The 23,307-nt window shown below is 46.2% G+C and overlaps 1 protein-coding gene across 1 annotated transcript; it reads left to right on the plus strand.

The window, feature by feature from the left end:
• The first annotated feature begins 2,184 nt into the window (after positions 1-2,184).
• Positions 2,185-20,687, plus strand: PPM1K (protein phosphatase, Mg2+/Mn2+ dependent 1K). The gene is made up of 7 exons (XM_030947974.1): positions 2,185-2,313; positions 5,251-5,759; positions 6,303-6,403; positions 13,690-13,855; positions 14,360-14,504; positions 15,331-15,465; positions 15,976-20,687. Exons 2-7 carry the CDS (start codon positions 5,320-5,322, stop codon positions 16,105-16,107), a joined length of 1,119 nt encoding a protein of 372 aa, XP_030803834.1. The 5' UTR covers positions 2,185-2,313; positions 5,251-5,319; the 3' UTR covers positions 16,108-20,687.
• The last annotated feature ends 2,620 nt before the right edge of the window (positions 20,688-23,307 follow it).

Raw genomic sequence — 23,307 nt, forward strand, 5'->3', positions numbered from 1 at the left:
GTTTTCCAGTCACACAAGACAGTCCCAGATTAAGGGTTTAGAATTTGAAGATGGAAGCTTGCAGGAAAGATGAGTGAAAAAGGGAAGAAGAAGCAGGAGAGAAATAATCACAGAAAAATATGGGCAAATCATTAATAAAATTTAATAAAAATGAGAAAAAATAGAATAGGGGGCAAGGGAGGGAAAGGTCAGGAACAAGACGAAGCAGCAAAAACAGAGGCAGTAAGACAGAAGAGAGAGAGAACCTTGCAGGAGCAGAGATTCCTTGTTAGGAGAGTTGGAACCTAGGAATACTTACCTCATCCTTTAGGGGAAAAAAACTTCTGAGGAGAAAGTCCAGATTAACTGTTTGAAGTCAAAACCAAATATTGCATAGTACGAGTTCCTGCCTTTTGTGCCGCTGAATTTTTTTGCCTCCTGTTCTCCAAGTGTTATCAGAGACCCCCTCAAAGTACCAAATGCTGCACTGCAGCCCATCCTGCCTGCCCTGTGCCCTGACCTGTTCCTCTGTGTGTTCTTGTCATTGTGCCCTGGCCTTGTCTTCAAGCCTTCTGCCTTCTCACAAAGCTATTCTTACGCTTACTGCCTCATTTTTTCCTGCTGCCTCTTCAGATGCCTCCCACTTGCCTTCCAAAGCCTTGTAAAGATAAGAGCAGTTCTACTGCACATAAGGGCTCAACATGAAACATTTATCATTTCCATGCTGGCCTTTCACTGCCAACTCAATGGGGCAGGAATTTTCTCCCAGCACTCGTGCCTCCATGTCATGTAGGACCCTGACACTTCTGAGAAGACCCCACTGGTGCTGCTCTGTAAATCTGTTTTACAGATAATATGCTGGTTTTGTTCTCAGTAATTCACTGTGCTAGCTTGGATACACTCCTGTATGAATCCTTTGTGCTCAGGAGAACTGCTGCTCTCTGCCCAATGCCAGGAGAGTTGGCAGGAGAGCTTTGTTTTTCCTGTCTCACTGAGGACAAACGGGAACCAGAGCACAACTTGCAGTTACAGATGACACTGTTGCTATCCCCAAAAGACTCACAGGATCAAATTCCATTCTAAATGCTGAGTGGGACAGCATACATCTGGAAACCAGAACCATCTGGTACATGCTGCCATGTTCACCTAACCCCTTCTTCTACAAGTAGAGCTGTATAGTGAGAGGTCTGAGAGGTTTTATTGCTGCTTTTCTGGCCAGGTTTTGCAGCAACCAGAAACCTCACTCCAACAAAACAAAAGCTTATTTATCTTAAAAATATATAGGACAAACTTGACAGCAACCTCCTTAACCTCCTATGGAAATTGTGTTGGCTCTGACTTTTCTCTCAGGTGTCTGTTTTTGAGTGCTCTGGTCTCCAGCAGACAGCATGAAATGGAATGGATGGCGTGTTTCAAGGCTTTTGTAATCAGAGCCATCTGATTTGCCAAATTGCATCAGAGGTCAGAGATCAGCAGTAGCACAATGTGAAGCAAATGATCCCTTTAAAATCCTGATCAGACATGGGTCTCATCAGGAGGCAGCAAGGCTTTGCTTATGGAAACAGCTGCCTCACAGCAGCGCACACAACTGTGCTTTAAATCTGTCGGATATTTGCTGCACAAGGGCATCACTGCTGCTTCCAGAGGCCTCTTGGGCAGCCTGTGGGCAGCAGCTGCAGGCACAGCCCGGCTGTCCCGGCCCTCGGGCTTCCACCTGCCGAGTCCAGGCCTGGAAGGAGGAGGCTGTAGCCAGGCGGGGGTCGGGCGCTTCTCCCAGGACGAGAGGAGGACACGGCCTAAAGCTGCGCCAGGGGAGGGTTAGGCTGGATCTGTGCGGGGCCAGAAGCGTGTCTCTCCAACTCAGTAAATTCCGTGATTCTGTGAAATTAGGGGGAATTCCATCGCAGAAAGGGTGATTAGACATTGGAATGGGCTGCCCAGGGAGGTAATGGAGTCACCCTCTCTGGATGTGTCTAAGGAAAGACTGGGTGTGGTTGTACTCAATGATCTCTGCGGTCCTCTCCAGCCTAAGCGATTGTGCGATTCTGTGAAGCCGGGGGCGGTGCAGGGTCACCCCGGCCACGACCACCGCCGCGTCCCTGCTCCTGGCGCGGCCCCAGGCCCGTGCGAGGGGCCGGGCGCGGCCGGCGGGCGGGCCGGGGGCGGTGGGGAGGCTCGGCCGGCGCGGCCGCCGCCGCCGGGGCCGATTGGCCGGGCGGGCTCGGCGGGCGGGGCCGGGCGGCGGCGGCGGGGCCGCGCTGCAGCCTTGGCCGGGGAGGCGCCGCTCTCGCTCCGCTGAGGCGCTGCCGCCGCCGGGCACAGGCGCGGGAGGAGGTAAGGGCCGCCCGCCCGGGGCATGGGCCGGGGGCGAGGGAGGGTGAGGGGCCGAGCTCGCAAGCGTCTCCTTCTTTTGCCCCTTCCGCTCGCTCCGCTCTCCCTTCTCCTTCAGCCGCGGCTGCTGGGCGGGAAGGGCCGCGGCAGGGTTGGGAATGTCACGGAGCGGGGCTGGCACATCACGGAGCGGGGCTGGGCACGGCTGGCGTTCCGCAGGGACTGCCGCCGGACGCCGCAGCTTTGATATGCCCGGAATAAACGCGGTCTGTGGTAATTCATGATACGCAAACTGCAGCAGAGACGTCTTTAAATTGCTGCTGTCCGTGTCCAGTTTGCTGTCCGGGCAGGGAGGCGCGGCTAGATTGCGCCGGATTTAAAAAAATAAAACCAAACAACAAAACAACAACGCACCTGCTTTATGGCGAGCTTAACACCCAGAACCGTACGGTCCTGCCCACATCCGTGGGGCTGGGAAGGCACGAGAGGCAAGTGCACTTGGAGTTGTACATTCCTTTTTACATACGTCGGATCCCCTGGGGCAGCAGGCATGCCTTCGCTTTCTTCCGGGTTTCCTTTTCTTCCCCTTTTCTCCTGGCAGCCTGGAAAATTTCCATCTTCCGAGGAGCAGGCAGCCTGTAAAGCTACAGTTTTAATCACCTCATCCGCTTTAAGTGCTGTGTTTCCCTGCCTGTCTGTAGGAACTGTTTTCCTCCAGGAAAACGAGTACAGATGAACAGGATCAGATGGAGCACCTCAAAGCACGTTTCTATCTAGAACTGTCCGTCTTGGACTTTGTCTCTAACACCGGTGCCCCCCTTTTCGTTACCTCGGTCTTGTTTTGCCCAGATGGGTCTGCCCGGTGTTTGCAGGCATATCAGCTGGGAAAGCACAGTCTGTTGTGTGTCCAGAGCTGTTTACATAACAAACTAAAGAGCAGGTTCCTACTTCTGTCTTGCAGAGACACTTGGAAGGCAAAACTATCGTCACTATTTTTACTTGCCTGGTGAGACTTGAATTTGATAGGGAACAAATGCATTAATTAGCTTGTGAGTTTGGATTGATCCTTTGATTCATGCTGTGGATACTGGGTAGTCTAAATATAGCAAGCATTTCATGTTCTCTTCTCAAGCTGACAGAAGTGAAAGCGAGCGTGGGTTTTGCTAATTGATAGGCTTTTAGTTTGGGCCTGCTGTGTTTCACAGAAGGAAGTTAAGTTGCTGCTGTTGCAAGTCAAGGGTAGCATGAAAGAAAAAGCAGCTCCACGAAGTAAACCAGGTTTTAAATACCTGTAAGTATGCTAAAATAAGGGTGTGATATTGCAATCACCCTGTAGTAAAATGGAAAATCCAAAGATTTCAAGTAGTTCCATATTCAGCTGGTGCAACAACAGTGATTTCAAGAACATTCAGCCTTTTATCAAGTCAACAGTTAACCTCTAAGTGCTAGGTAAAGAAACCTTTCCTCTTTTCATGCAACCTAAGAATTGCATGAAAGACAAGCACACAGCATCTGAAGCAACATGCTTTGAGCTGGGCACAACATGTTTATTTTGAAGGCCTTCTGAAAGCTCTATCACTGCCATTTTCTACTAAAGCAACCTGTTACTAGTTTACCTTTGATTGCATGTTTTTTGTGAGTACACAGACTTTTATCTAGTGACTTAAAAAATTAGTTTTAACAAATATTTCAGATGTAGAGATGCAGTTGTGATTGGCTTGGGCAGAGGACGAGAGCAAGGCACTCCAGCCCAGAATTAAAGTGTCTCTGGGGTACAAGTGTTGCTCTTTGCTGCTCAATTACATCAGATTGCCCTATATTATTATTGTTGTTGTTGTTGTTGTTTTCATTCACCATAAGCCTGGGTGTATTTAGATCTTTTGTTGTCATATAATACTTCTCACTCATAATTTTGCCCTTAGCAAACTTTGAGTAATTAAATTAGAAATTCCTCACTGGGCTTATATCTTTAGTGTGGTTAGTTACAGTGATCTGTGTGGTCCAGTTCAAATTACTCCATTGCAACCACATGTAATTATTACAAACTGCATCCTTGGACTTGGGTGAAGTTGGGTGTTACTCTACAAAAGATCAAATAATCCAATCTTTCTACACTTTTCAGCATGCTAGGTGAGTCATCATTAGCAAATGTTTGTCTGTGCTGAGCCAAGTGGTGTGTTTGAATTTATCTGGACAGGAAAAGAGGTCTGAGAAGCCAGTAGAAGATCTTGTCTGCCTGTGTTAGCCCATTTCAGGGTTAGGTGGCAGAGAACTTCAAGCCAGACAAAACAGAAAATAGCTGCAGTGGGTTTTTTGAGGGGGAAGTTTGTGTGTGCAGTTGTGGATGCCCATAGATACACTCTTAGTAGCCATTATTATAATATTATTATAATAAAAAAAATCACTATTAACTTAACAGCTCTGTGTTAAAAGATTGTTCAAGATCTCCATAAATGTGACAAAAACAAATATCATGTGCAGATAAAGATTTTAAAATCTAAGCATATATATTTTCCTCCCTTCCCCCCGTGAGTCACAGTGCAGATACCTCAGCTGGTGTTTGCAGAGCATGCATGATAAGCTCATTTTCTCAACCTTACCTCATATTTTCACATATTAATATTTTAGTATTGTCATCACTCCCATTTGCTCCGTCTCAACCGCTTCAGCCTTTGAAAACTCGGGCTGTCATTCTGCAAGGGGCCAGCAGAAGCGCCTCCCTGGCTCGGTGTGCAGAGCTGGGGTTGGATGTGGGCTGCTGCTGGATGTGGGATAGTTTCCCGGTGAGTCACGCACATCCCGCTGCAGTCGCTTCCAGGGAGTGCTGTGCTCCGCGTGATTAGCGGGCTCTCAGGGTGACATTGTTTCCTGAATGATGCAACTGAAAATTCCCTTTCCCGTGCTTCTTGTTTCCTGATCGATTTTCCCTCATTCTCCAAGACATTCCAGCAGCTGCGCACCTCTTGCTCCTGGTCCCTTTTCCCCTACGAATCTCTGCGAAGACAAGTTATGTCCACAGCTACTCTAATTAACTTGGTACGGAATGGAGGGTTCCAAGTAAGAAGGAGAGCCGCGCTCACGTCCCGCCTCCTGCAGGACGAGAAGCGCCCCGCAGCCGCCTGCTCCGTCTCCACCTGCGAGCGCCGCGCCTCCCGCTTCGACCCCGACGGCAGCGGGCGGCCCACCACATGGGACACCTTCGGCATCTGGGACAATCGCATCGATGAACCCATTCTCCTCCCACCCAGCATAAAGTACGGGAAGCCCATCCCAAAGGTGAGCCTGAGCAACGTGGGCTGCGCCAGCCACATCGGGAAGCGAAAGGAAAATGAGGACCGGTTCGATTACGCTCAGCTGACAGAGGATATCCTGTACTTCGCTGTGTACGATGGGCACGGCGGGGCAGCAGCTGCAGACTTCTGTGATAAGTACATGGAAAAATATATTAAGTAAGTGCTCATCAAGGCAATGTGTTTCAAAAAAATTACAGCCGAGATTCCTTCTTTGATGGGTTGTGCATTGTAGCTAACCCTCCCGGGTCATGTAGCCGCCTGTCCTTATGGGACAGCAGGAGCGCTGGGTGGAACGGACACGCTATGAATTACTTAATGCGTTGGTACCTGTCCCATTGGGCAAGCCCAAAACCACAGGAGACAAAAGAACAATTGTGCCCCCTGTCCAGGAAAGGTCTTGGAACACAGGGAGAGTGTGGAGTAACTGTTTTCATACAGGCTCTCTGTTATTGCTGACCTATGGTTTGCTTACACTCTTCCTTATCTATCATATCCCTGGATGCTGGATAAGGAACTTAGATATTTCCAAAATTACAGGATTATGCTTTCAGTGCACACAGGAAAATCACATTACCTTTCCACTCAGGTCCAGCATGATTCAGTGGGTGCAGGGAGGAGATAAGACTGCAAAACAGATTGATCAGGATGTATATTTCTTGGAAAGAAGTTTAATTTCTTTGTTTACTTGCTTGCTTCCAGGGAATTTCTGGCTGAGGAGGAGGACTTGGAAAATGTTTTGAGCAAAGCTTTTCTAGAAATAGACAAAGCATATGAAAGGCATGCTAATCTCTCTGCTGATGGTAGGTAAAAAAAATTCTACTCATATAAATGTGGAGAATAAAGTTTGTTTTATTTGCTCAGTAGATTTGCAGTAAAATGTCCAGAAGACTGGCTTGAAAACAATTTTACTTAACATAGGATTTTGCTCTGGTCACTTACTGCAAATAAAACAATTATGCTTTACCTCCTAAAAATGAAATAACTACTGTAGTAGTCAAATTTACTGGAGGAGTTATGAATCTGAATGTTAGCATAATCATCAATTAATTTCTCTTAATATGATTCTAAAAAGGATTATGTTTGTCAAGGTAGCAAAGAGTGATTTAGATTTGCAAGGACCATAATTTTACTGGTAAGAAATGTGGAGAGGGGTGTTTCTGATTCTCTTTTTTTAAAAATTATTTTAGGGGTGTGGGGGGTGGGTGCTTTTATATGTTTGCTTTAAAGCTGTTAGTCCCGTGGATTAAAAGCAACAATGTCAAAGTTCCCCTTCCTAACTTGGCTGCTGCACCTGAGGAGGAACATAAGCCAAAATTAATGCAATCCATAATGCTTCTGTACAAACAGAATCACAGGAGTAGGAAAGGGGGAAAAGCAGAGAAGAGGAAAACAAGTTTGGCCGTGGTAAGGCTGTGGTAAAGCTGGTACCAGCTCTTTTAGACTCCCATTTAATCCTGGCTGTTAATGAAGTTCTCGTATATGTGTCTAGAGACTAAGTACCTCTGAAGTTCCAGTTGCAGCAATCAGAGCTTATAGCGAGTAACTTAGGAAGGGAGATAGAAGTCCCTGTCCCAGTTCTGTCACAGGAGCTTTCTCAGCCATGAGATACAATTTTGAGAGTCAGTTTAGCCAGTTTTAAAAAGAAAACCCCAAACAAACCCAACTAAAAAATCCAAAAAACAAACACCTACCCACAACAGAAAAAAACCCCCAAACAAAATCCCCCACAAACAACCAAACAAAAAATATGTCCACATGCTGGTGCAGGCAAAATAGCTGAGGTTTTACCACAAGAACAGAAACTGTAAAAGTCTTCTCTCCAAGAAAGACTGGAAACCAAGAAACCCTGTATGGACTAAGTGATACTGTAATCTCAAGCTGCTTTTCTGAAGCACTGGTTGAATACAATCAAGTAATGGAGTGGCTTTCTGCACTTTAATTAGTAGATGAATCTAGGTAGGCTCAAATGCAGATCAGGTAGCCTGACTGTTGCAGCACTGCCTCTTACCTTAGCCTGCACCAAGGATCAGGAAAAAAGTCTCAAGCCCTGAGATGCAGCCCTTAAAAAAGGAGGATTGGATCTATAAAGGTAATTTTCCCATTGCATTTCATGTTGTAAAAAAGATCAGAGTTACTTTTGACCTATGAGCTGAGTTTTAGCTGAGCTCTTGAGAGACATCAGCAGAGCAGATGTGCTTTTTATCCCACAGCCTCTTTGCAAATGTATTTTCTTACCAACCCAAATCCAAGACAGTATTTGAATACAAGTTTGTGTGCTTCCCTGGATCAGGCCATTCCATTTTCAGATCTAATTGTCCCCTTCCCTGCCCCTTTGTGTGTAAGACAGCTCTTGGTTTGGCTCATTGTAGTGACCTCTGTGTCAGAGCAGCTCCTTGAGGAGAAGTATTGAGAACTGTAATGGACGTATTATTCTGTTTTTTCTGAAAACTATTTTAAATCATAACACTTTGTAGGTGAGACTTACAGAATTGGACAAGAACAATATTTGACAAACTGTGCAGCAAGCAGAGCATTTTAGAATTGCTTATAGGATTTTTTCATAACCAATTAACTGGTGCTACTTAATGCCAGAAAACGTACACAATGGTTACCAGGATACTGCACAAGCCCCCTTCATTAAAAAAGCAAAATAGAAGGTAAAAGAGTTGCCAAACATCCACAGGGGCCATGCTCTGGCAGGCACTTGGTGTTTCTCGGGCTGAGCACCTGCAAGCTCTTGCAGGAACCTCAGGGATCTAAGAGAGCCCATTGTTCTTGGCTGAAAATCAAGCTCTAATGCAAAGAATGGAGTAACAGGGTGCAAAGTCAAGTTTGGATTTCTGAACAGATTAAACTTCTCACATTTCTGTTGTTAAAGTAACTCAATACTTTGTCGACTGCTTTGTGTGGATATTTTTGTTGTTGCTGATATTTTGAAAGTTACATAAAATTTCAGTGCTTGGCATGTGTCTTTGTTACAATCCTGCTTCCAAACTGATTCGTTTGCCAGCAAAATTTCTGATTAAGTGTGGCTATTCTGGATGTGACAGTCAAGATGAAGACAGTTGCTAGAGTGTCTTGAAGTTGGTGGTTGATTGTGTAACTTGGTGTATCTGGGTTACACTGGATGCTCCCCAAGTCTGACCTCCTTTTGAAACCTGGCCATAGCTGATGAAGTGCAAAATAATAGCTTTGACTTGTTCCAGCAGATGACCCTTCCAGGGCTCACTCCCTTCACTGTGTCTGCAAAAAAAACCAGTGCACATTAAGGATGTCCAGCTCTTTACTAACACACAGCCAGCTCTAAAACTTGTACCTGGGTGTTTGAAGGAAACTAAACCCTAGGACAAATCCCTGTGGCCAAAATGGCATGTTTGAGGCATTGTTTATAGTACTACTTAAGGGGTAAGACCTTACCTAAGGCATAAATTTAACAGGACTAGAGACGTTCCTTGTTGGGAGACCCCAGCTGTGTCTTCAAGGGCATGGCCCTCTGTAGGTCATTTAACAATGATACAGTATTTGAAATTATAGATAGAAAATACATAGCATGGTAGTTCCTGTGAGCTTTCAATAATAAAAATGGTTTATGTGTGTGTTCCAGGCACTGCTGCTGTGTCTGGCATGCAGTTCACCATTGCTATTGCCAGCTGTATTGGCCTGCTGGGGCCTGCTCCAGTAACCCCTCTGACAGTGACCTATACCTGTTGTTTCACACAAAAGCATAAGAAACTTGCTGTAGGCAGGTCTGGGATAATCTCTGCTCTGCCTGAATCCTGTGTAATCTTTAACAGCTTAGAGCTATGTCTGAGCCCTGAAGCTTGGTGTTTGATACCTCTTCAAAAATGCATTTTCATTCACATCCATGCATTTAAACACAGGCCAGTCACTTTCAAATCACTGCTAAAGTTAGGTATAGAACATAAAGGAAGCTCACATCCAACAAATGACATTATCCATGGCCCCCAGAGATGGTCAGAATTTTCTGTTATTTTTTACCAGCCATAAAAACTAAAATGTAAAGGCTGAAAAGCTTTGCTCAACAAGGATAGAAATAAGAAATTAAATTCTGTGCTTGAGGAAATCTGAGCATTTCCCTGAAGAAATGTGAGACAAATCCTTTCTTGGCCTACTGGAATCCTACCAGGTATTGTTACTGCTTCTGTTCACTGTGAACCAGAGAAAACAAGAGGCAGTTTGTCCATCAACCTCCACATTCAGTGCATCCAACTCTAATCACATTGGCCACTCACATCTGGAATAGCCATCTTGTTAAAACATAACCAGGTATTAACTTTTCTACCCATGTTTGAAAGGATTCTTACTGTTGAATCTTATTATGCTGTCAAACAGCAGAAGTTATTTTAAAGTAATTCTATTTTTAAAGTAATGTTTGTTTTGTTGGGTTCTTTTTAAGTTACTGTTCAAAAAATGATTTTAATTTCTTTAAATATGTTAACCTGCAACACTGAGGGAAAGGGAGAGCTGCAGAAATTGTGCTTGAGTATTTAATAAATTTATCAGCATTATAAAGGCAGCCTTTTTATCAAGGGCTCTGATTATTACCTGATCAATTTAGAAGACACTAATTACAATATTAAAGGTATGTTTGTTTTGGCTATTTCCCATTAGTCAGAACAATTCATAAACTTCTATCCAGTGCCTTTAAGATGGCCCCATTTCATTTGGCACTGGTTTGAACTCCCCATATTGGTGTAATTACCTTGAGGGAGCAGATGTTCTTCAGTGGCCACTCTTGCCATATATGAGACAGCTGGTCCTCTAGCATTGACAAAATTCTTCATTTGATAGGTTGGTTGGTTACTTATCTCCATGGGGGAAACTAAATTTAGATTTTATTTGGGCTGAATTTAAACTGGTTTTGTCACACAGTTTTAGCAAGAAGGTGAGAACACTGGCAATTCCCCAGAAATACCAAGGATGATTTACCAAGGCCAAAGATGCAGGTGCTTCCTATGTGACCTGCACAGGGCAGTGCAGGCAGACACTCACCTGAGAGTGACTGACTCCATCTCCTGTTCTGCAGCCCTTATTCTTGCATCTCCAGTGTTGCAGGTTTATTTTGTTTGAACAAAGTCCCTGGGTGAATTTCCTACTTGCCTCTGTGTGCGTGTTATTTGTGGCAGACACTGTACCTGGTCAGCAGCTCTAGAACTGGAGGCCCTGGACACTTTAAGCTGGGCTTCAGTGGAAAAAGAGATCTGCTTAATTTTGTCCCAGGTGAAGGAGTCCAGCGGTTCCTAGCCTGGACTACTGGAAGGTTTCCACATCCTCTTTGTCACATTAGTTGAGATGACTTGCAGTAGAAGTTGTCCAGTGAGTGTTAAGAACCTATTGAAAGATCTTAGTTTTATAGTGATATTGTTAGGAAAACAAACTCTTTAATTGTTAAAACCAATACATGTGCTGATGCAACATATTTTGTGTTAAACTAGTAGAAGTTATAGAAAAGCATTAGAAATGCTATCCCATCATCATTCCTGTGGTTTTGAGTTGTGCTAGAAATCACATAATGTTCCATCTGGCTTCATGCATGTTCTTGCATCTCTACCCAGAGCATTAACTGGATCCAAGGAAGAGATTGTGAGCAGCATGTATTTTTTCCTAGGAGTGCTATTTAACTAATAAACATATAAAGTTCAAGTCACTATGTTCATTACCACAAATCTGGACAATATATTTTTCTTTAGTACCACCCCTTGATTTTGTGATAGCAGCTCTTTTCATTGGGATTTTGCACCAAAAAGATGCAGATTCACCTGAATTCCAAATATTTCCAGTCTTCTGTGAATTGAAGACTATGATTTAACTTTTCATATGTTTCTCAGCATAGTTCTAAAACCACAGAATGAAATGGGAAAGTAGCAGCAGTTCTGCATTAATTTTAATATCTATATAAAAGATATCTTCTGTAAAATAAAAAGGTAGTTTAACATAGGTTGCTCTATTTCACTTGTTCTAACTGTTGGCTAAAACAGGTATTTTACTGGTTTTACTAAAACTTCTAATTGCACTGGTACTTTTTAATATCTTATTTTCATGATGTGCCTCAAAGTGACCCTGCACTGGGCTAGTCCTTGCTTCAGATAAGAAACAGGATGTTTCTTATGTCAGTGCCCACCAGTGCCACCAGTCAGAAGCTGCCACATCCAGTTTCCAATGTCCCAGCCTGCATGGCCCTGGCACAGCCCAAGGTGTGACCATGGCCACTGACTGTCACCCCTGACCTGCTGGTTCAGCGTTCAGCTAAACCCAATCCCTGCTGCAGTAATAATACCTGTTTTAAATACTAACACCAGCTTAATTAACATCTTTTTTTTGTGAGAGTTTGTGTTTGGGTTTTTTTGATTCATGGACTAGCTGCTTTCACTGCACAACAAGGCTCAATGCATCTTCCAGGGCTTGGTGACTTCAGTTTACTCCCAGCCCCATTTGACTTACAGGGTGCTGAGACCTCACAGGGTTGGGGAAGGAGGCTGTAAAGATCTCACAGCTCTTGCATTTCTGTTGCTGCCTGTTGGCATCTGGTCAGATTTAGGGCTGCCTGGCATTCCTTGGGGTCAAACACAAAGTCCTGTCTCAAATCTGTCCCATGTCTCCGGGGTCAGGGCTGCAGGGCCAGAGGTAGGAGCACATGTAGTTGTAGCTGATCTCTGCAGAAGCAGTGGTGGAAAGACAGTGACATGTTAACTGTTAGCACATGAAAACAAGAATATAACTGAGGAGTCACATTCCTAAGCAAGCCCAAAAGTTATCTCAAATTGGCATGCTTTGAAAAACCAGAACAACTGGAAAAGCCCAGAATGCAGGTGACTTACAGAGGGCCTTTCAAGGGAAATTGCATTGGCTGTAGATGCAAATGTATTCCAGGCAGTAGCTGGTCCTGTCCAGACATTTTGGTGTAATAGCTCAAGTTAGCAGGAGCTTTCCAGACATCTCTTGCTGGGTTACCTCTGCAGAATTTGCAGGAAGGGAGGATAACAACTGTAAAGTGGGACTTGCCCTTTCAAAAAGCAAAGAAAATGAGGAAAGCTGGGCAGTTTTTCTGGCATTTCTTCACTGCAGCTGATACAACAGATCTTTTTCCTGAAATAGGCACTTGCATTTCTCTTTTTCAAGAGTTTTTTTTTTTTTTTTTCTCTCCAGACCATTGTAGCAATTTCTCATTGAAATGAGAAGCCCTCAAACTGCTTACATGAGTGAATCCAGGCAGGTCCCTGAGTGCAGTCAGCCAGCTCAGTTCCCTCCCTTGCCCTGTAGAGGAGGGCAGCACCAGGGCTCTGTTTTGCCCTCTGGGCACTCACAGTGAACCCCTGTCAGTGGCTTCCCAGACAGCCACTGCCACCTGCATCAGTTTGCAGGTGCAAGGCAAGGCTGAATCTCAGAATCCAGCTTCACCTTCGTGCTGGGACCTCCAACAAGTTCACAGGGAGCACCTTTCCTGGAAAAAGCCAGGAAGCCTGTTGGCTGAATGTCCCTCTGGGGAAAGTGGAGGGGGAGTGTAACAGCTCTGACAGCAATAGAAGGATGCCACAGGCTGATCTAATGCTTCCCTCTGGTGGAATTACAATTACTGTAACTATAATTTATCAATTACTGTAACTATAATTTATCAATTACTATATAATTGCCTGCTTCACCACCTAAAAGAAAGAAAGAGCCATCACCTTTATGGTGACCTACTTGTGCAGTCACTGTGCCCAGGGATAAGGACAATAACCCTGTAACTTGAGGCGAGCTCATGGGGCTGAAAAACTGCTACAAACTGAAAGGAAGCTACTGTACCTTGTACAGCTTTTATCCCACTTGCCCTGTTTGCATGGAGCCATGTTGTTGCACAGAAACACTTCATCCTTCCCACCTCCCCTCTCTTCCTCCAGTCCTACATGCATGCATGTTTGCTTTTTTTTTGTATGTGTAAATTTAGTTTTAACTTCAAAGCAGTTACTTGCTGATTAGGTAGAGCACAAGTTGTCTTTATTTTTCCAGTTGAAACTGTTGCTGTTGTTAAGGGCTCCACTCTTTGAGGCAGTGCTAAAACTTCTCTCTCTGATGACATTTGTAGCAACTCTGCTGAGCTCCGGGACCACTGCAACAGTGGCTCTGCTCCGGGATGGAATTGAGCTGGTTGTGGCAAGTGTGGGAGACAGTCGTGCTCTGCTGTGCCGGAAAGGAAAGCCCGTGAAACTCACCATTGACCATACTCCAGAGAGAAAGGAGGAGAAGGAAAGGTACCTGCAGGCTGATGATGTGGCTTCCCAGAGCACAATGGACTTCTGCTCTGCTGCTGGGTTGGGACATAAAGAAAGCAGAGATGAACATAGAGCCCTTAGACCGCTCTGAGCTGGCAGTAAGCTCCAGCCACTGGGTCCCATTCAGAGGACCAGGGATGTGGAAAGACCTCCATGAGCATAAGATCTCAGCAGTAAGATCAGCATCACTGAGATTCAGAACAGAGCTATGACCACAAGATACAGACTTGTGCAAAAGTGACAAGTTAGAACCAACTCAGAACCTGAGGAAATGCACTGTGATTCCCAGGTCAGGACTCAGCCCACCAAGACACATCACTTCCATAGAGCCCTTCAAACAGCTAAAGCCAACCCTCAGCCCCACTGCTTGGGCTCTCCATACATCATTCCTCATTCTAGCTACTGACAAAAATAGAGGATAGAGATAGGGGTAATGGTGTGAAGTAGTAACTCATTTGCTTTTTCTTTTGTGCTTCTGGACAGGATTAAGAAGTGTGGTGGCTTCATTTCCTGGAACAGTTTGGGACAGCCTCATGTGAATGGTAGACTTGCAATGACACGGAGCATAGGAGATTTGGATCTTAAAAGCAGTGGTGTGATAGCCCAGCCAGAAACAAAAAGGGTTCAGGTAAAAGAAGGTCTGGTTTACAGGGGCAGCAGCACTTGGACTAAGGGCTTCATAGGTATTTGATGCAGTGGTGGTACCCACACAACACAAGACCAGGTGAAGCCTGATGGCCATGCATTGTTTTTTACTGAAATAACCGGAGAACAACTCTCATTAAGTTGTTTCAGATTAACAGGACAGAAAGGAATCTGGTACTAAATTCAACCAGATCAACTTCTAAATCTCACTTCTCACAGCAAAATATATGATGAGGGAAGAAAGATAACACATGATATATATTACAGGTGTTAGTCAGTTTGGGTCCTGTGGTCAAATGAATAATTTTGAGGCTAATGCTGGTATAAAACCATCACTGAGAACTGGGTGGGATATAGATGGGCTGCCATTGCAAAAGTAGGATGTATAGAGATCTGCACAGTTGAGAGGAAGAGGGGGATGAGGAAAGGACAGCTGCATGTATCTTACCATAGCTCTGTAGTCATCTAGAAAACAAACACCCAGAAGGTATTCAACCTCCACTTTGGCAGGAAGCTCTCCTGTCAATTCAAATTCTGTTTGTTACTTTTCCCCTATGCACCTCCCAGGGCCCCAAGAACTTCTATTGTTTTGGTCCCAGTAGAGTGCCACCCACGAGGGGCTTAGGGAGATGACTGCAGTGTTATCATGTCTTCCTTGAAATCCTCAGCTTCAGGAGAAATTTTGCAGGAGAGCACACAGCACCCCAAGAAAATAAAAAAGTGCTTTGCAAGAGTGTAAAACCATGGGGGCCATTCCCTTGCCTCGCAGCACTCATCCAGGTCATGCACCCCATGTGCCTCTGTTGCAGCTGCACCATGCAGATGACAGCTTCCTGGTGCTGACCACCGATGGCATCAACTTCATAGTGAACAGCCAGGAGATCTGCAACTTCATCAGCCAGTGCCATGACCCTGCTGAGGCCGCCCATGTGGTCACTGAGCAGGTAATGCCAGCCCTGCTCTGGGCACCAAGGGCTCCTGGTTGGGCTGGTTTGTCTTAAAAAAACCTAGGTTTTTGTTTACACAATACCACACATTCAACTGAATTGAATAGTGCTGGCTGAGATATTCACCACTCCTGCTGGCCAGCCTTTTCCTTACCCTGGGTCTCGCCACATCCTTGCCAAGCATCACATCAATTAGCTTGTTTAGCTCACTGTCCACTGAACTGCACGGGACTGTAACTGCAGCTTCTGCCTGTGCTGAAAATGTCACTGTCATAGAAATGGCCACTTTCTGACCATGGTTCTGGATGGTAGCATATCCTATGGGAAGCTCTGGGGCATATCAGAATGGAGTATCCGGGCTGGGAAGGGGCAAGGGAGTCTTGGGCCTCAAGGTTGGGGAGACGCAAGGGAGTCTCTGGCCTCAGGGTGTGCTGTCCCAGGTGAAGCCAGATATTGTTTCCCTTTCCAAGCGAGACACCGATGCTGACACTTTGTTTCTTCTCTCAGGCAGTGCAGTTTGGCTCTGAAGACAACAGCACAGTTGTCATAGTGCCATTTGGAGCTTGGGGCAAGTACAAGAATGGGGAGATTACCTTCTCCTTCAGCCGCAGTTTCGCTTCCAGTGGGAGGTGGGCGTGAAGACAACGCCGCAGCGATCCCTTCCTGCCGTCAGCTGGACACAGCGTGCTACAGGAGAACACCTCCATCTGTTCCTAGGCTGACTCAGTGTCTTGTCCATCTCTTCTGTTCCCAGTGTTAGAAGGTGCCACTGCTCCCTTGGTGCGTAGTGCCCGTTGTTGCTTATGGCTGACCGCGTCTCGCTGCCCGCGTTATTCCCGGCGGCACCGGGGCAGCGTCCTGGGTTTGTCGCCCCAGCAGCTCCACACATCACTTTGTTCACACAGACGAGGTTCTGGGCTTTCACCTGAGGCTGGAGGGGGTGCACAGTCATTTCATGCCTACTTGTACTCCTCAGGACCCTCAGCTCCCTGGCAGCTGTGAGTCCCTGAGCCACATGCTGGCTTCCTTGTCTGATAAAACAGGGGAACAAACGCACAATGTTCTTAGGTAGATAGAAAGAGGGTTTGTTGTCTTCTTCTGCTGCAGCCACCTGAAACTCCCCTGTGCTCCAGGAGAAGTGGGTGAAAAATAAAGGAGAAGTTTCAGAATGTTTAGGTCCTGATGTCAGTGGCATTTGGTGTAGCAGTACAAGTTCCTGAGACAGTGCTGCTTTGTACTCTCACTGCCGTCATCTGTGATCCTCTAGCTCCAAGGAGACAGACCAGGCTGGAGCCGTGTGCTGTTGGACAGATGGGAACCTTTCTCCATTGGGTCCAAAGCCTGTGCAGTCTCTGTGGACCATGCAGCAGCCCCTTGCACTGTCTTCTCTTTGCTGTCAGTGCCTGACAGAAGCACAGAGGAGGGAAAAAGACGCACAGTTTTGATATCCAGAGACTCTTGTCAACTTGAATTTCTTTTTTTTTTTTTTAATAAAGAAAATAAGCTAATTTCAAAGAGTTTACTCTCCAAGATCTGATGCGTAAGACAGTTTATTTCTTCATACATACATGAGGATTTTCCTGCCCTCTGCTGAAGGTGTCTGAGTTAGTTGTGATCTCTCATGTCTCTTCATGGTACACAAGGAGGTATAAATGCCCCAAACAAGCTAAAGAAAGGAGAGAGCATTATAACAATATAAGGTAATTTTTGTAAGTTTTAGGTGTTGTTTCTAGTAGATATCAGATATTCAGATACCAGAAAGGAATTTTATACTTAAAGGAAGTGTTTCCATTTCACTTCTTGGAGGGGAATCTGTATCCAGTGAGGCATGGGGGGACCAGAGCTCTGATCCAGCTCATATCCCTGCTGTGACATGGACTGCAGGTGACATGTTGGCACAGGTGAAGATCTGTCCTGGTGTGCCTCATTCAGATCTCTTCCTTCCTCTATTCCATGTCAGCTGTCAGCTCCTGTGGCAGTGAAATATGGGCAGAGAAGAATTGGTCTTTTCTCAGACTTGCCACAGTATTTTTCCTTCTATGGATGCTTCCAATAGCACAGTTGTAAAAACAAAACAAAATGAAAGAGAAGTTGCCTGATGCTAAATCACATTGTAAAAAAAAAAAGAAAAAGAATTCTGAGGTGCCTGGACTGATCCTGATTTTCCAGTGTGAAATACATATCTTTATTAATTTTATCCCTTTCCTTTAGTCCAGGTTTAGCCCTTAGGCAGTCAGTCCATTAGTTTTTCCTTGTCTGTGGTGGAAGGCCCAGCAGCACCCAGCAGAGCAGCATGTGGTACCGTCAGCATTAAGTACTGGGTGTGCAGAGTGCCCTGGTTTGGTCTGTCCCATCACTTGGTGTGGTGTGCACAATATACTTATTTGGGTGTAACTGCAGTGGTGTGTGTAAATCTCTGCTGTACTGGATGCTGGTGCCCAGGCCTGTGTAGTGAGCACACTGCTGGTTTACAATCCTAACTCCCTCTCTCTCCTCAGATTTTCCCCAGAGTCTGAGTTCAGTGTTCACCTGAGGTCAGGATGGTTGCTGTTGGGGGTTTTTATTTCTCCTAACAGCACAGCTGTATTTTCAGGGGAAGGATCCATCCATAACTTCTTTGAAATTTTACCAAGGAAGGGATAAGACCAAGCTCTGTGAAACAGAGGGTGATTAGATTCAGGTGTATTGGTGGTTGCTATTGCTGCTTCTCTACTATTGCAGAAACACGTGGATTGGGAAGGACTCCCGGGCACCATCTCACCTCCAGTCCTTTCTATTGGATCCATTGCTTTCTTTGTCCAGTTTCTTTTTCACTCCTGGGGGAATTCCTGTCCTTGCTGCTGTTGTTTGAGTCCTGCCCCAAGCCCAGCCCTCTCAGAGCACTGAACTGAGGCTCGGTAGGCACAGGTCAGGCTCCAGTATGGGGCAAAAGCTGCTGGTTTTCACTGGGGTGGGCAAGGCACCCCTCCATCAGGTGACACACTGGTTTGCCAGGGCTGGTGCCCATTCAGGCGTAAAGTCCCAGGCTCTGGGTGGTGATACCTGTGCTAGGAACCTGCCCAAATCCTTCCACACACCCTGCCAGCCAGGAAACAGCCACCTCAGGGTGCATTTCAGTATTGCCTCACCCAGAAATCTTCTCTTGTGCCATGATGACACCAGATTCCACCAACCCCATGGTGTGCCAACAGTGTCAGTAGCATTAGCAGCTCGTGTAAGCACGAACAAGGACCCCTGGACCCTGCACAATCATCCACACCAATCTGGAGCGAGGAGAGGGAGATGTATTCCCTCATCCTCTTGTGGAGACAAGACAGTTCCTGCAGCTCAGCAAGGCCATCCATGCCAGGACACAGCCCAGAGCCATTGTTTGTACAAGCACATTCCCAGCTTCAGCCTTATAGAGGATAAGCAGGGCAGCCAGCAAACTCCCTGACTCCCACAGGAGGCTGTGGCTGCTGCAGCAATAACACACTGCATACAAAGCTGCCGTTGTCTGTGTCCCATGGTAGGTGCCAAAAAGGACCATGGAAGATGAACCTTGGCTGAACATCAGCTGCCCCAAGCTGCTCTTATCACTCCCCCTCACAGCAAAATGGGGGCTGGGGGCAGAAAATAAAATGAAAAGACCCCAAAACCTGGTCAAGATAAAGATAATTAATAAAGAGTGTCACCAGCCCCTTTTCAGGTGCCAATACACTGCCTAGCATTGTGAGGATGCTGTGGGGAGAGGAGCTCCATCCCAGCCAGGCCCAATAAACACTTTAGGTTTTCCATCTGGTCACTAGGCCTCCTGCAGCCCATGGCAGCTCTGCAAGCAACCAGCTCCACCGTACCCCCCCAGGGACTGGCAAGATCCTCTTGCACAGCAGAGCCCCTTCAGCTTGAGGACAAAGAGCAAATTGTTCTAAAACGACAGCTGCCTGCCAGAGAGGTTTATTATTTCAGGACAGTGAAGGATCTCACACTTTGAATGAAACAAAATGGAATGTTTGCTCTCTAGCTCACTGTCTTTCCTGTGCATCTGAGGTTACAACAAAAAGAGTATTTTTTGTTTATGACAGACTGAACCAAACATTAGGAGTGACCTCCTGAGCAAACTGTAAAAAGTGTTCACTTTTTTCTACCTTTTAGGGGATGGATTCTGAAATCCATTGGATTTGGTAAGAATATTTTCCTGCCTGAACATGCTCCCTGGAGCAGTGGAATCTCTCTCTGTTCAGGCACTGTAGGAGGGTGGGCTGTGGGTGCAGAAAGGCAAAAATGCTGTCCAGCTAAATATTCATTTTACTGTGAGGATATGGAAGGCATGGGGGCGGCCTCATGTTGCTGGAGGATTTACTAGGAGAGGTGTTGAGACTGCAGATAGATTTCCAACTTAAGTCTCTCTACCACTTGAAAAGATAGGGGTTTCATGCTTTATAGAGGAGACTCCCAAAAAAGTCATTTGCAGCCTGGATTTAGAAGAGCTGGTCTCTCTGGATGATGAATGTAGCACAGGAGACTGAAATGGGGCAGAGATACAGTAATTAATTTAATATAGGCCTTCATTACAGTTAGTCCTTTTGGGCTGAAATGCTTAGGGCTGGAGAATAATCCTGGAGCAGCTGAAAATGGGGGTGTAGAGAGAAATCAGCAATATCACTGCTTTTTACATATTTGGAAAATGAGAGTAGCTTAGACTCACCACAAGATTTCTGCTGCATTCCCTGGGATCAGGGTTCCATGAGCCACATTTTCTATCTCAGCTTGTGGATGTGCAGTGGTCAAAGACATTGGCATTCTTAGCTAAGGGAGAAGCACAAAAGAACAGTTATGAGTGAAACTGGTTTAATAACAATTTCTTTTAAAAACCTTCAGTTGGGCACTGCTGGGTCATTGCTCACTCACCCAAGAAGCCAAATGTACAGTACAGGAACACTCGGGGCATTCCTTGGTTCCAAACTGCTGTTCTGAATGCAGAGATACCCATCAGGTGCCCTCTTGACCCGGGATATGGAGTGCTTGGGCAGTGGTGCCTGTCATAACTTAAGTGCAATTGTGCACATTTATTATTTTGCCTCGGGGCTGTGTGTAATTTCTGTGGTTTGATGTTTACCTTTGGTGTAATCAGTGTTTGAATTTCATCTACTATGAAATTTTATAGAGGTGCCCATCTTGCTTTTTGTTTTTTTCTTTAAAAATGTTTTTTCATCTTCATAAACTCAAAGCTACAGTAGAGCAGCTAAGTCTGTACTGGAATGCTTACAAGATCTTTCAATAAAGAATTGGCTTCTAGGAGCTGTGTCACTACAAATGGATTTTTCTTCTTCCACCACATTGCCAACAACCAGAAAAGCTGCAGCTTCTCAAGCTGTGTCAGGGCTGTCCTGTCAGCCCCAGGCCTCAGTCCTTGCCATAAAAAGCTTCTGATAACCAAGGCTCTGGCTACAAAGACGTTCTCCCAGCGATAACCAGTGCAAAGGACCTCCTGTCTCTGTGCCATGCTGCACCAGGATGTAATGTTCTAACTTGCTATTTCTGTCTGCCTGGGTGGCTGTCATGGTGAGCCATGCCAGCCTGTGACACAGGACAAAGAAACAAATTGGGCCTCTGCAGGAATAGTTTTGCTGCTGCATGAATTCAAAGCTGCTCTGTTACACTTGAAGAAACTATAAGGAAAAAGTAAGAGCTGAGGGTTTTAACTCAGCTGCAGAAGTAGCCCTGAGATCACTGGTATTTTTAGTTAATACAGCTTTTCACAGCTGGACTCAAACCTATTTTACTCTCTCCCTTGAAGGCGGCAGCCTTGACTTCGATGAGGCCTTAGTTTCCTACAGCTGAGCTCCAGCATCTCTTTTTAGGAGCAGAGTCCTTTTCTGCTCTCCTTTGTTGCCAATCCACATCTCAGCTGTTTGGAGCTGATCAGCTCTTGGATATATGCACATATCCCATGGTGGTCTTGTAATCACCGCTCACATGGGTAAATTTGGAGAGCTTGGGTGGTGTGCTGGAAAACCTGCTGGCCAGCTCTGCCCTTCCACAGGACTCGGGAAATGGCTCCCAGGTTTCCCTGCAGTTGGAGCATTTATCCCGTAATGAGCATCCCTGTGAGCTGCTGCTTTGTGAGAAGAGGGCAGCGAAGCACCAGCAGCACCACCGTGGTTTCCCTCCCCAGCTTCAAGATGGCCTGGGCAGAGCAGCCATGCTTTAAGGAGAGCTTAAAGCTCTCGGAAGCTGTGCCTGGGAAGGGCTGGGAACTCTTCCCAGAGCTCGTGTGAGCACCATCCCCCGCACCTCACCCGCACGGGATTTTCATCCCTGCTGTTGGGCAGAGCCTTGCTACACCTCTCCCATCTCAGCGCTGGCAGCTCCCACCCAGATGTTGTCTCTGCTCCTGCACCAGGGGCTCTGGTGCCCTCTGGGGCAGGCAGGATTGCATTTAGGTTCATCCGTGACCAAGCTTTGGTGCCATTCCTTACATATTGCCCGTTTTTGTGGGGCCAGGCCCAAATTCAACACAGTGCCATGCAACTATTCCAGGAAGACAGGGCAGGTTTTGGCTCCCAGCACATCAGCCCTGTTCCTGGGCTTGCTTACCCCACCCTCCTCCCTACACGGTGCAGGACAGTAACTTCACTACTGAATCAAATCTGTATCCTGAGATGGAGAGAGATGTGTCCCACTGCCAGGAATTCCTTAAAAACACTCATGCATTTTATACAGAACACTGAGCCTGGAAAGCAGCTCAGCCTCACCTCTCCAAACTGTGTTTCTGCACCTGTCATGAAAGGCAATTCGGTCACGGCAAATTGGCCACAAATTTGGTTTTACCTGCTAAATGGAATGCCTGGTCCCGGGCAGTGCTTCCACCTGGCAGGAACTGTGCTGGAGCCAGAGCTAAAGGCTGGGGCACTTGCAAGGAGCTGCCCTGTCACTCAAGTGCCTCATTTCACTCCAAAACTGGCTGCTGGCCCAGCTGATGCCTGTTGGGATTTACAGGGCTGGGACTGCACCTTCCCAATCAAAAGGTCCATCAGGATTGTGGGCTCCAGCGCTTCCCAATGCTTGTTCCTGGCACCTCTGCTCTCCACCATGCCTGGAAAATGAGCTTGAAATATTGCATGTAGTGATTGACCCAGCTGCACAGAACAGCCTAGAGCTGCTGTTAGTAGAAAATCTCTCCCCAAAAAGAGTGGGAGGCAATGCCAGACCCCACAGCCCGGAGTTGGTATGGTTACCTGGCTCAGTGCTTTGGTGACATTCATCCATGACCTGCTCCCGGGCGGCAGAAGGACACTCAGGCTGCAGCTGTCATGTGGCTGCAGCTGCTGAGCACAGTAACTCCCCCAAAACTGTTGAAGAGAAAGCATTTTTTCTTTCCCAGTGTGTGGAAAAATTTAAAATGTGGAAATGGCCAAGTGTGAAATACTTGAACATATGAAAAGTGGACATTACCATCCTATATAACCAAGACATGGCTACGCAAGGGAGCACGTGGGATTTTGTGGACACCTAAGTGTGGGGTCAGTGACCAATGACCTGAGGGCACAGCAGCAGGAAAAGGGCAGGGCAAAGGGGAGCAACCTGTAAGGGGGATGGGGGATGAATAACTGGGGTGGGCAGTGTCAGCTGGCCAATAGGGGAGGCAATCTGATGTAGACTGGCAGTAGTGCTGCAGAGCATCATGCCTTCTCTATCATAAAGTCTTCTCTATCAGCCTGTGGTATCAGGGGATTCCACATTCTGCTGAATTCACACTCTACAATTTAAAGCAAAAGAGAACAAACTAATGCACATGATTTCATGCTGCACAATCATGGATGGGCATACTCACACTGAGAAAGCAAAAATGTGACA

Source organism: Camarhynchus parvulus, chromosome 4, assembly GCF_901933205.1.
Source record: "Camarhynchus parvulus chromosome 4, STF_HiC, whole genome shotgun sequence".
NCBI lineage: Eukaryota > Metazoa > Chordata > Aves > Passeriformes > Thraupidae > Camarhynchus > Camarhynchus parvulus.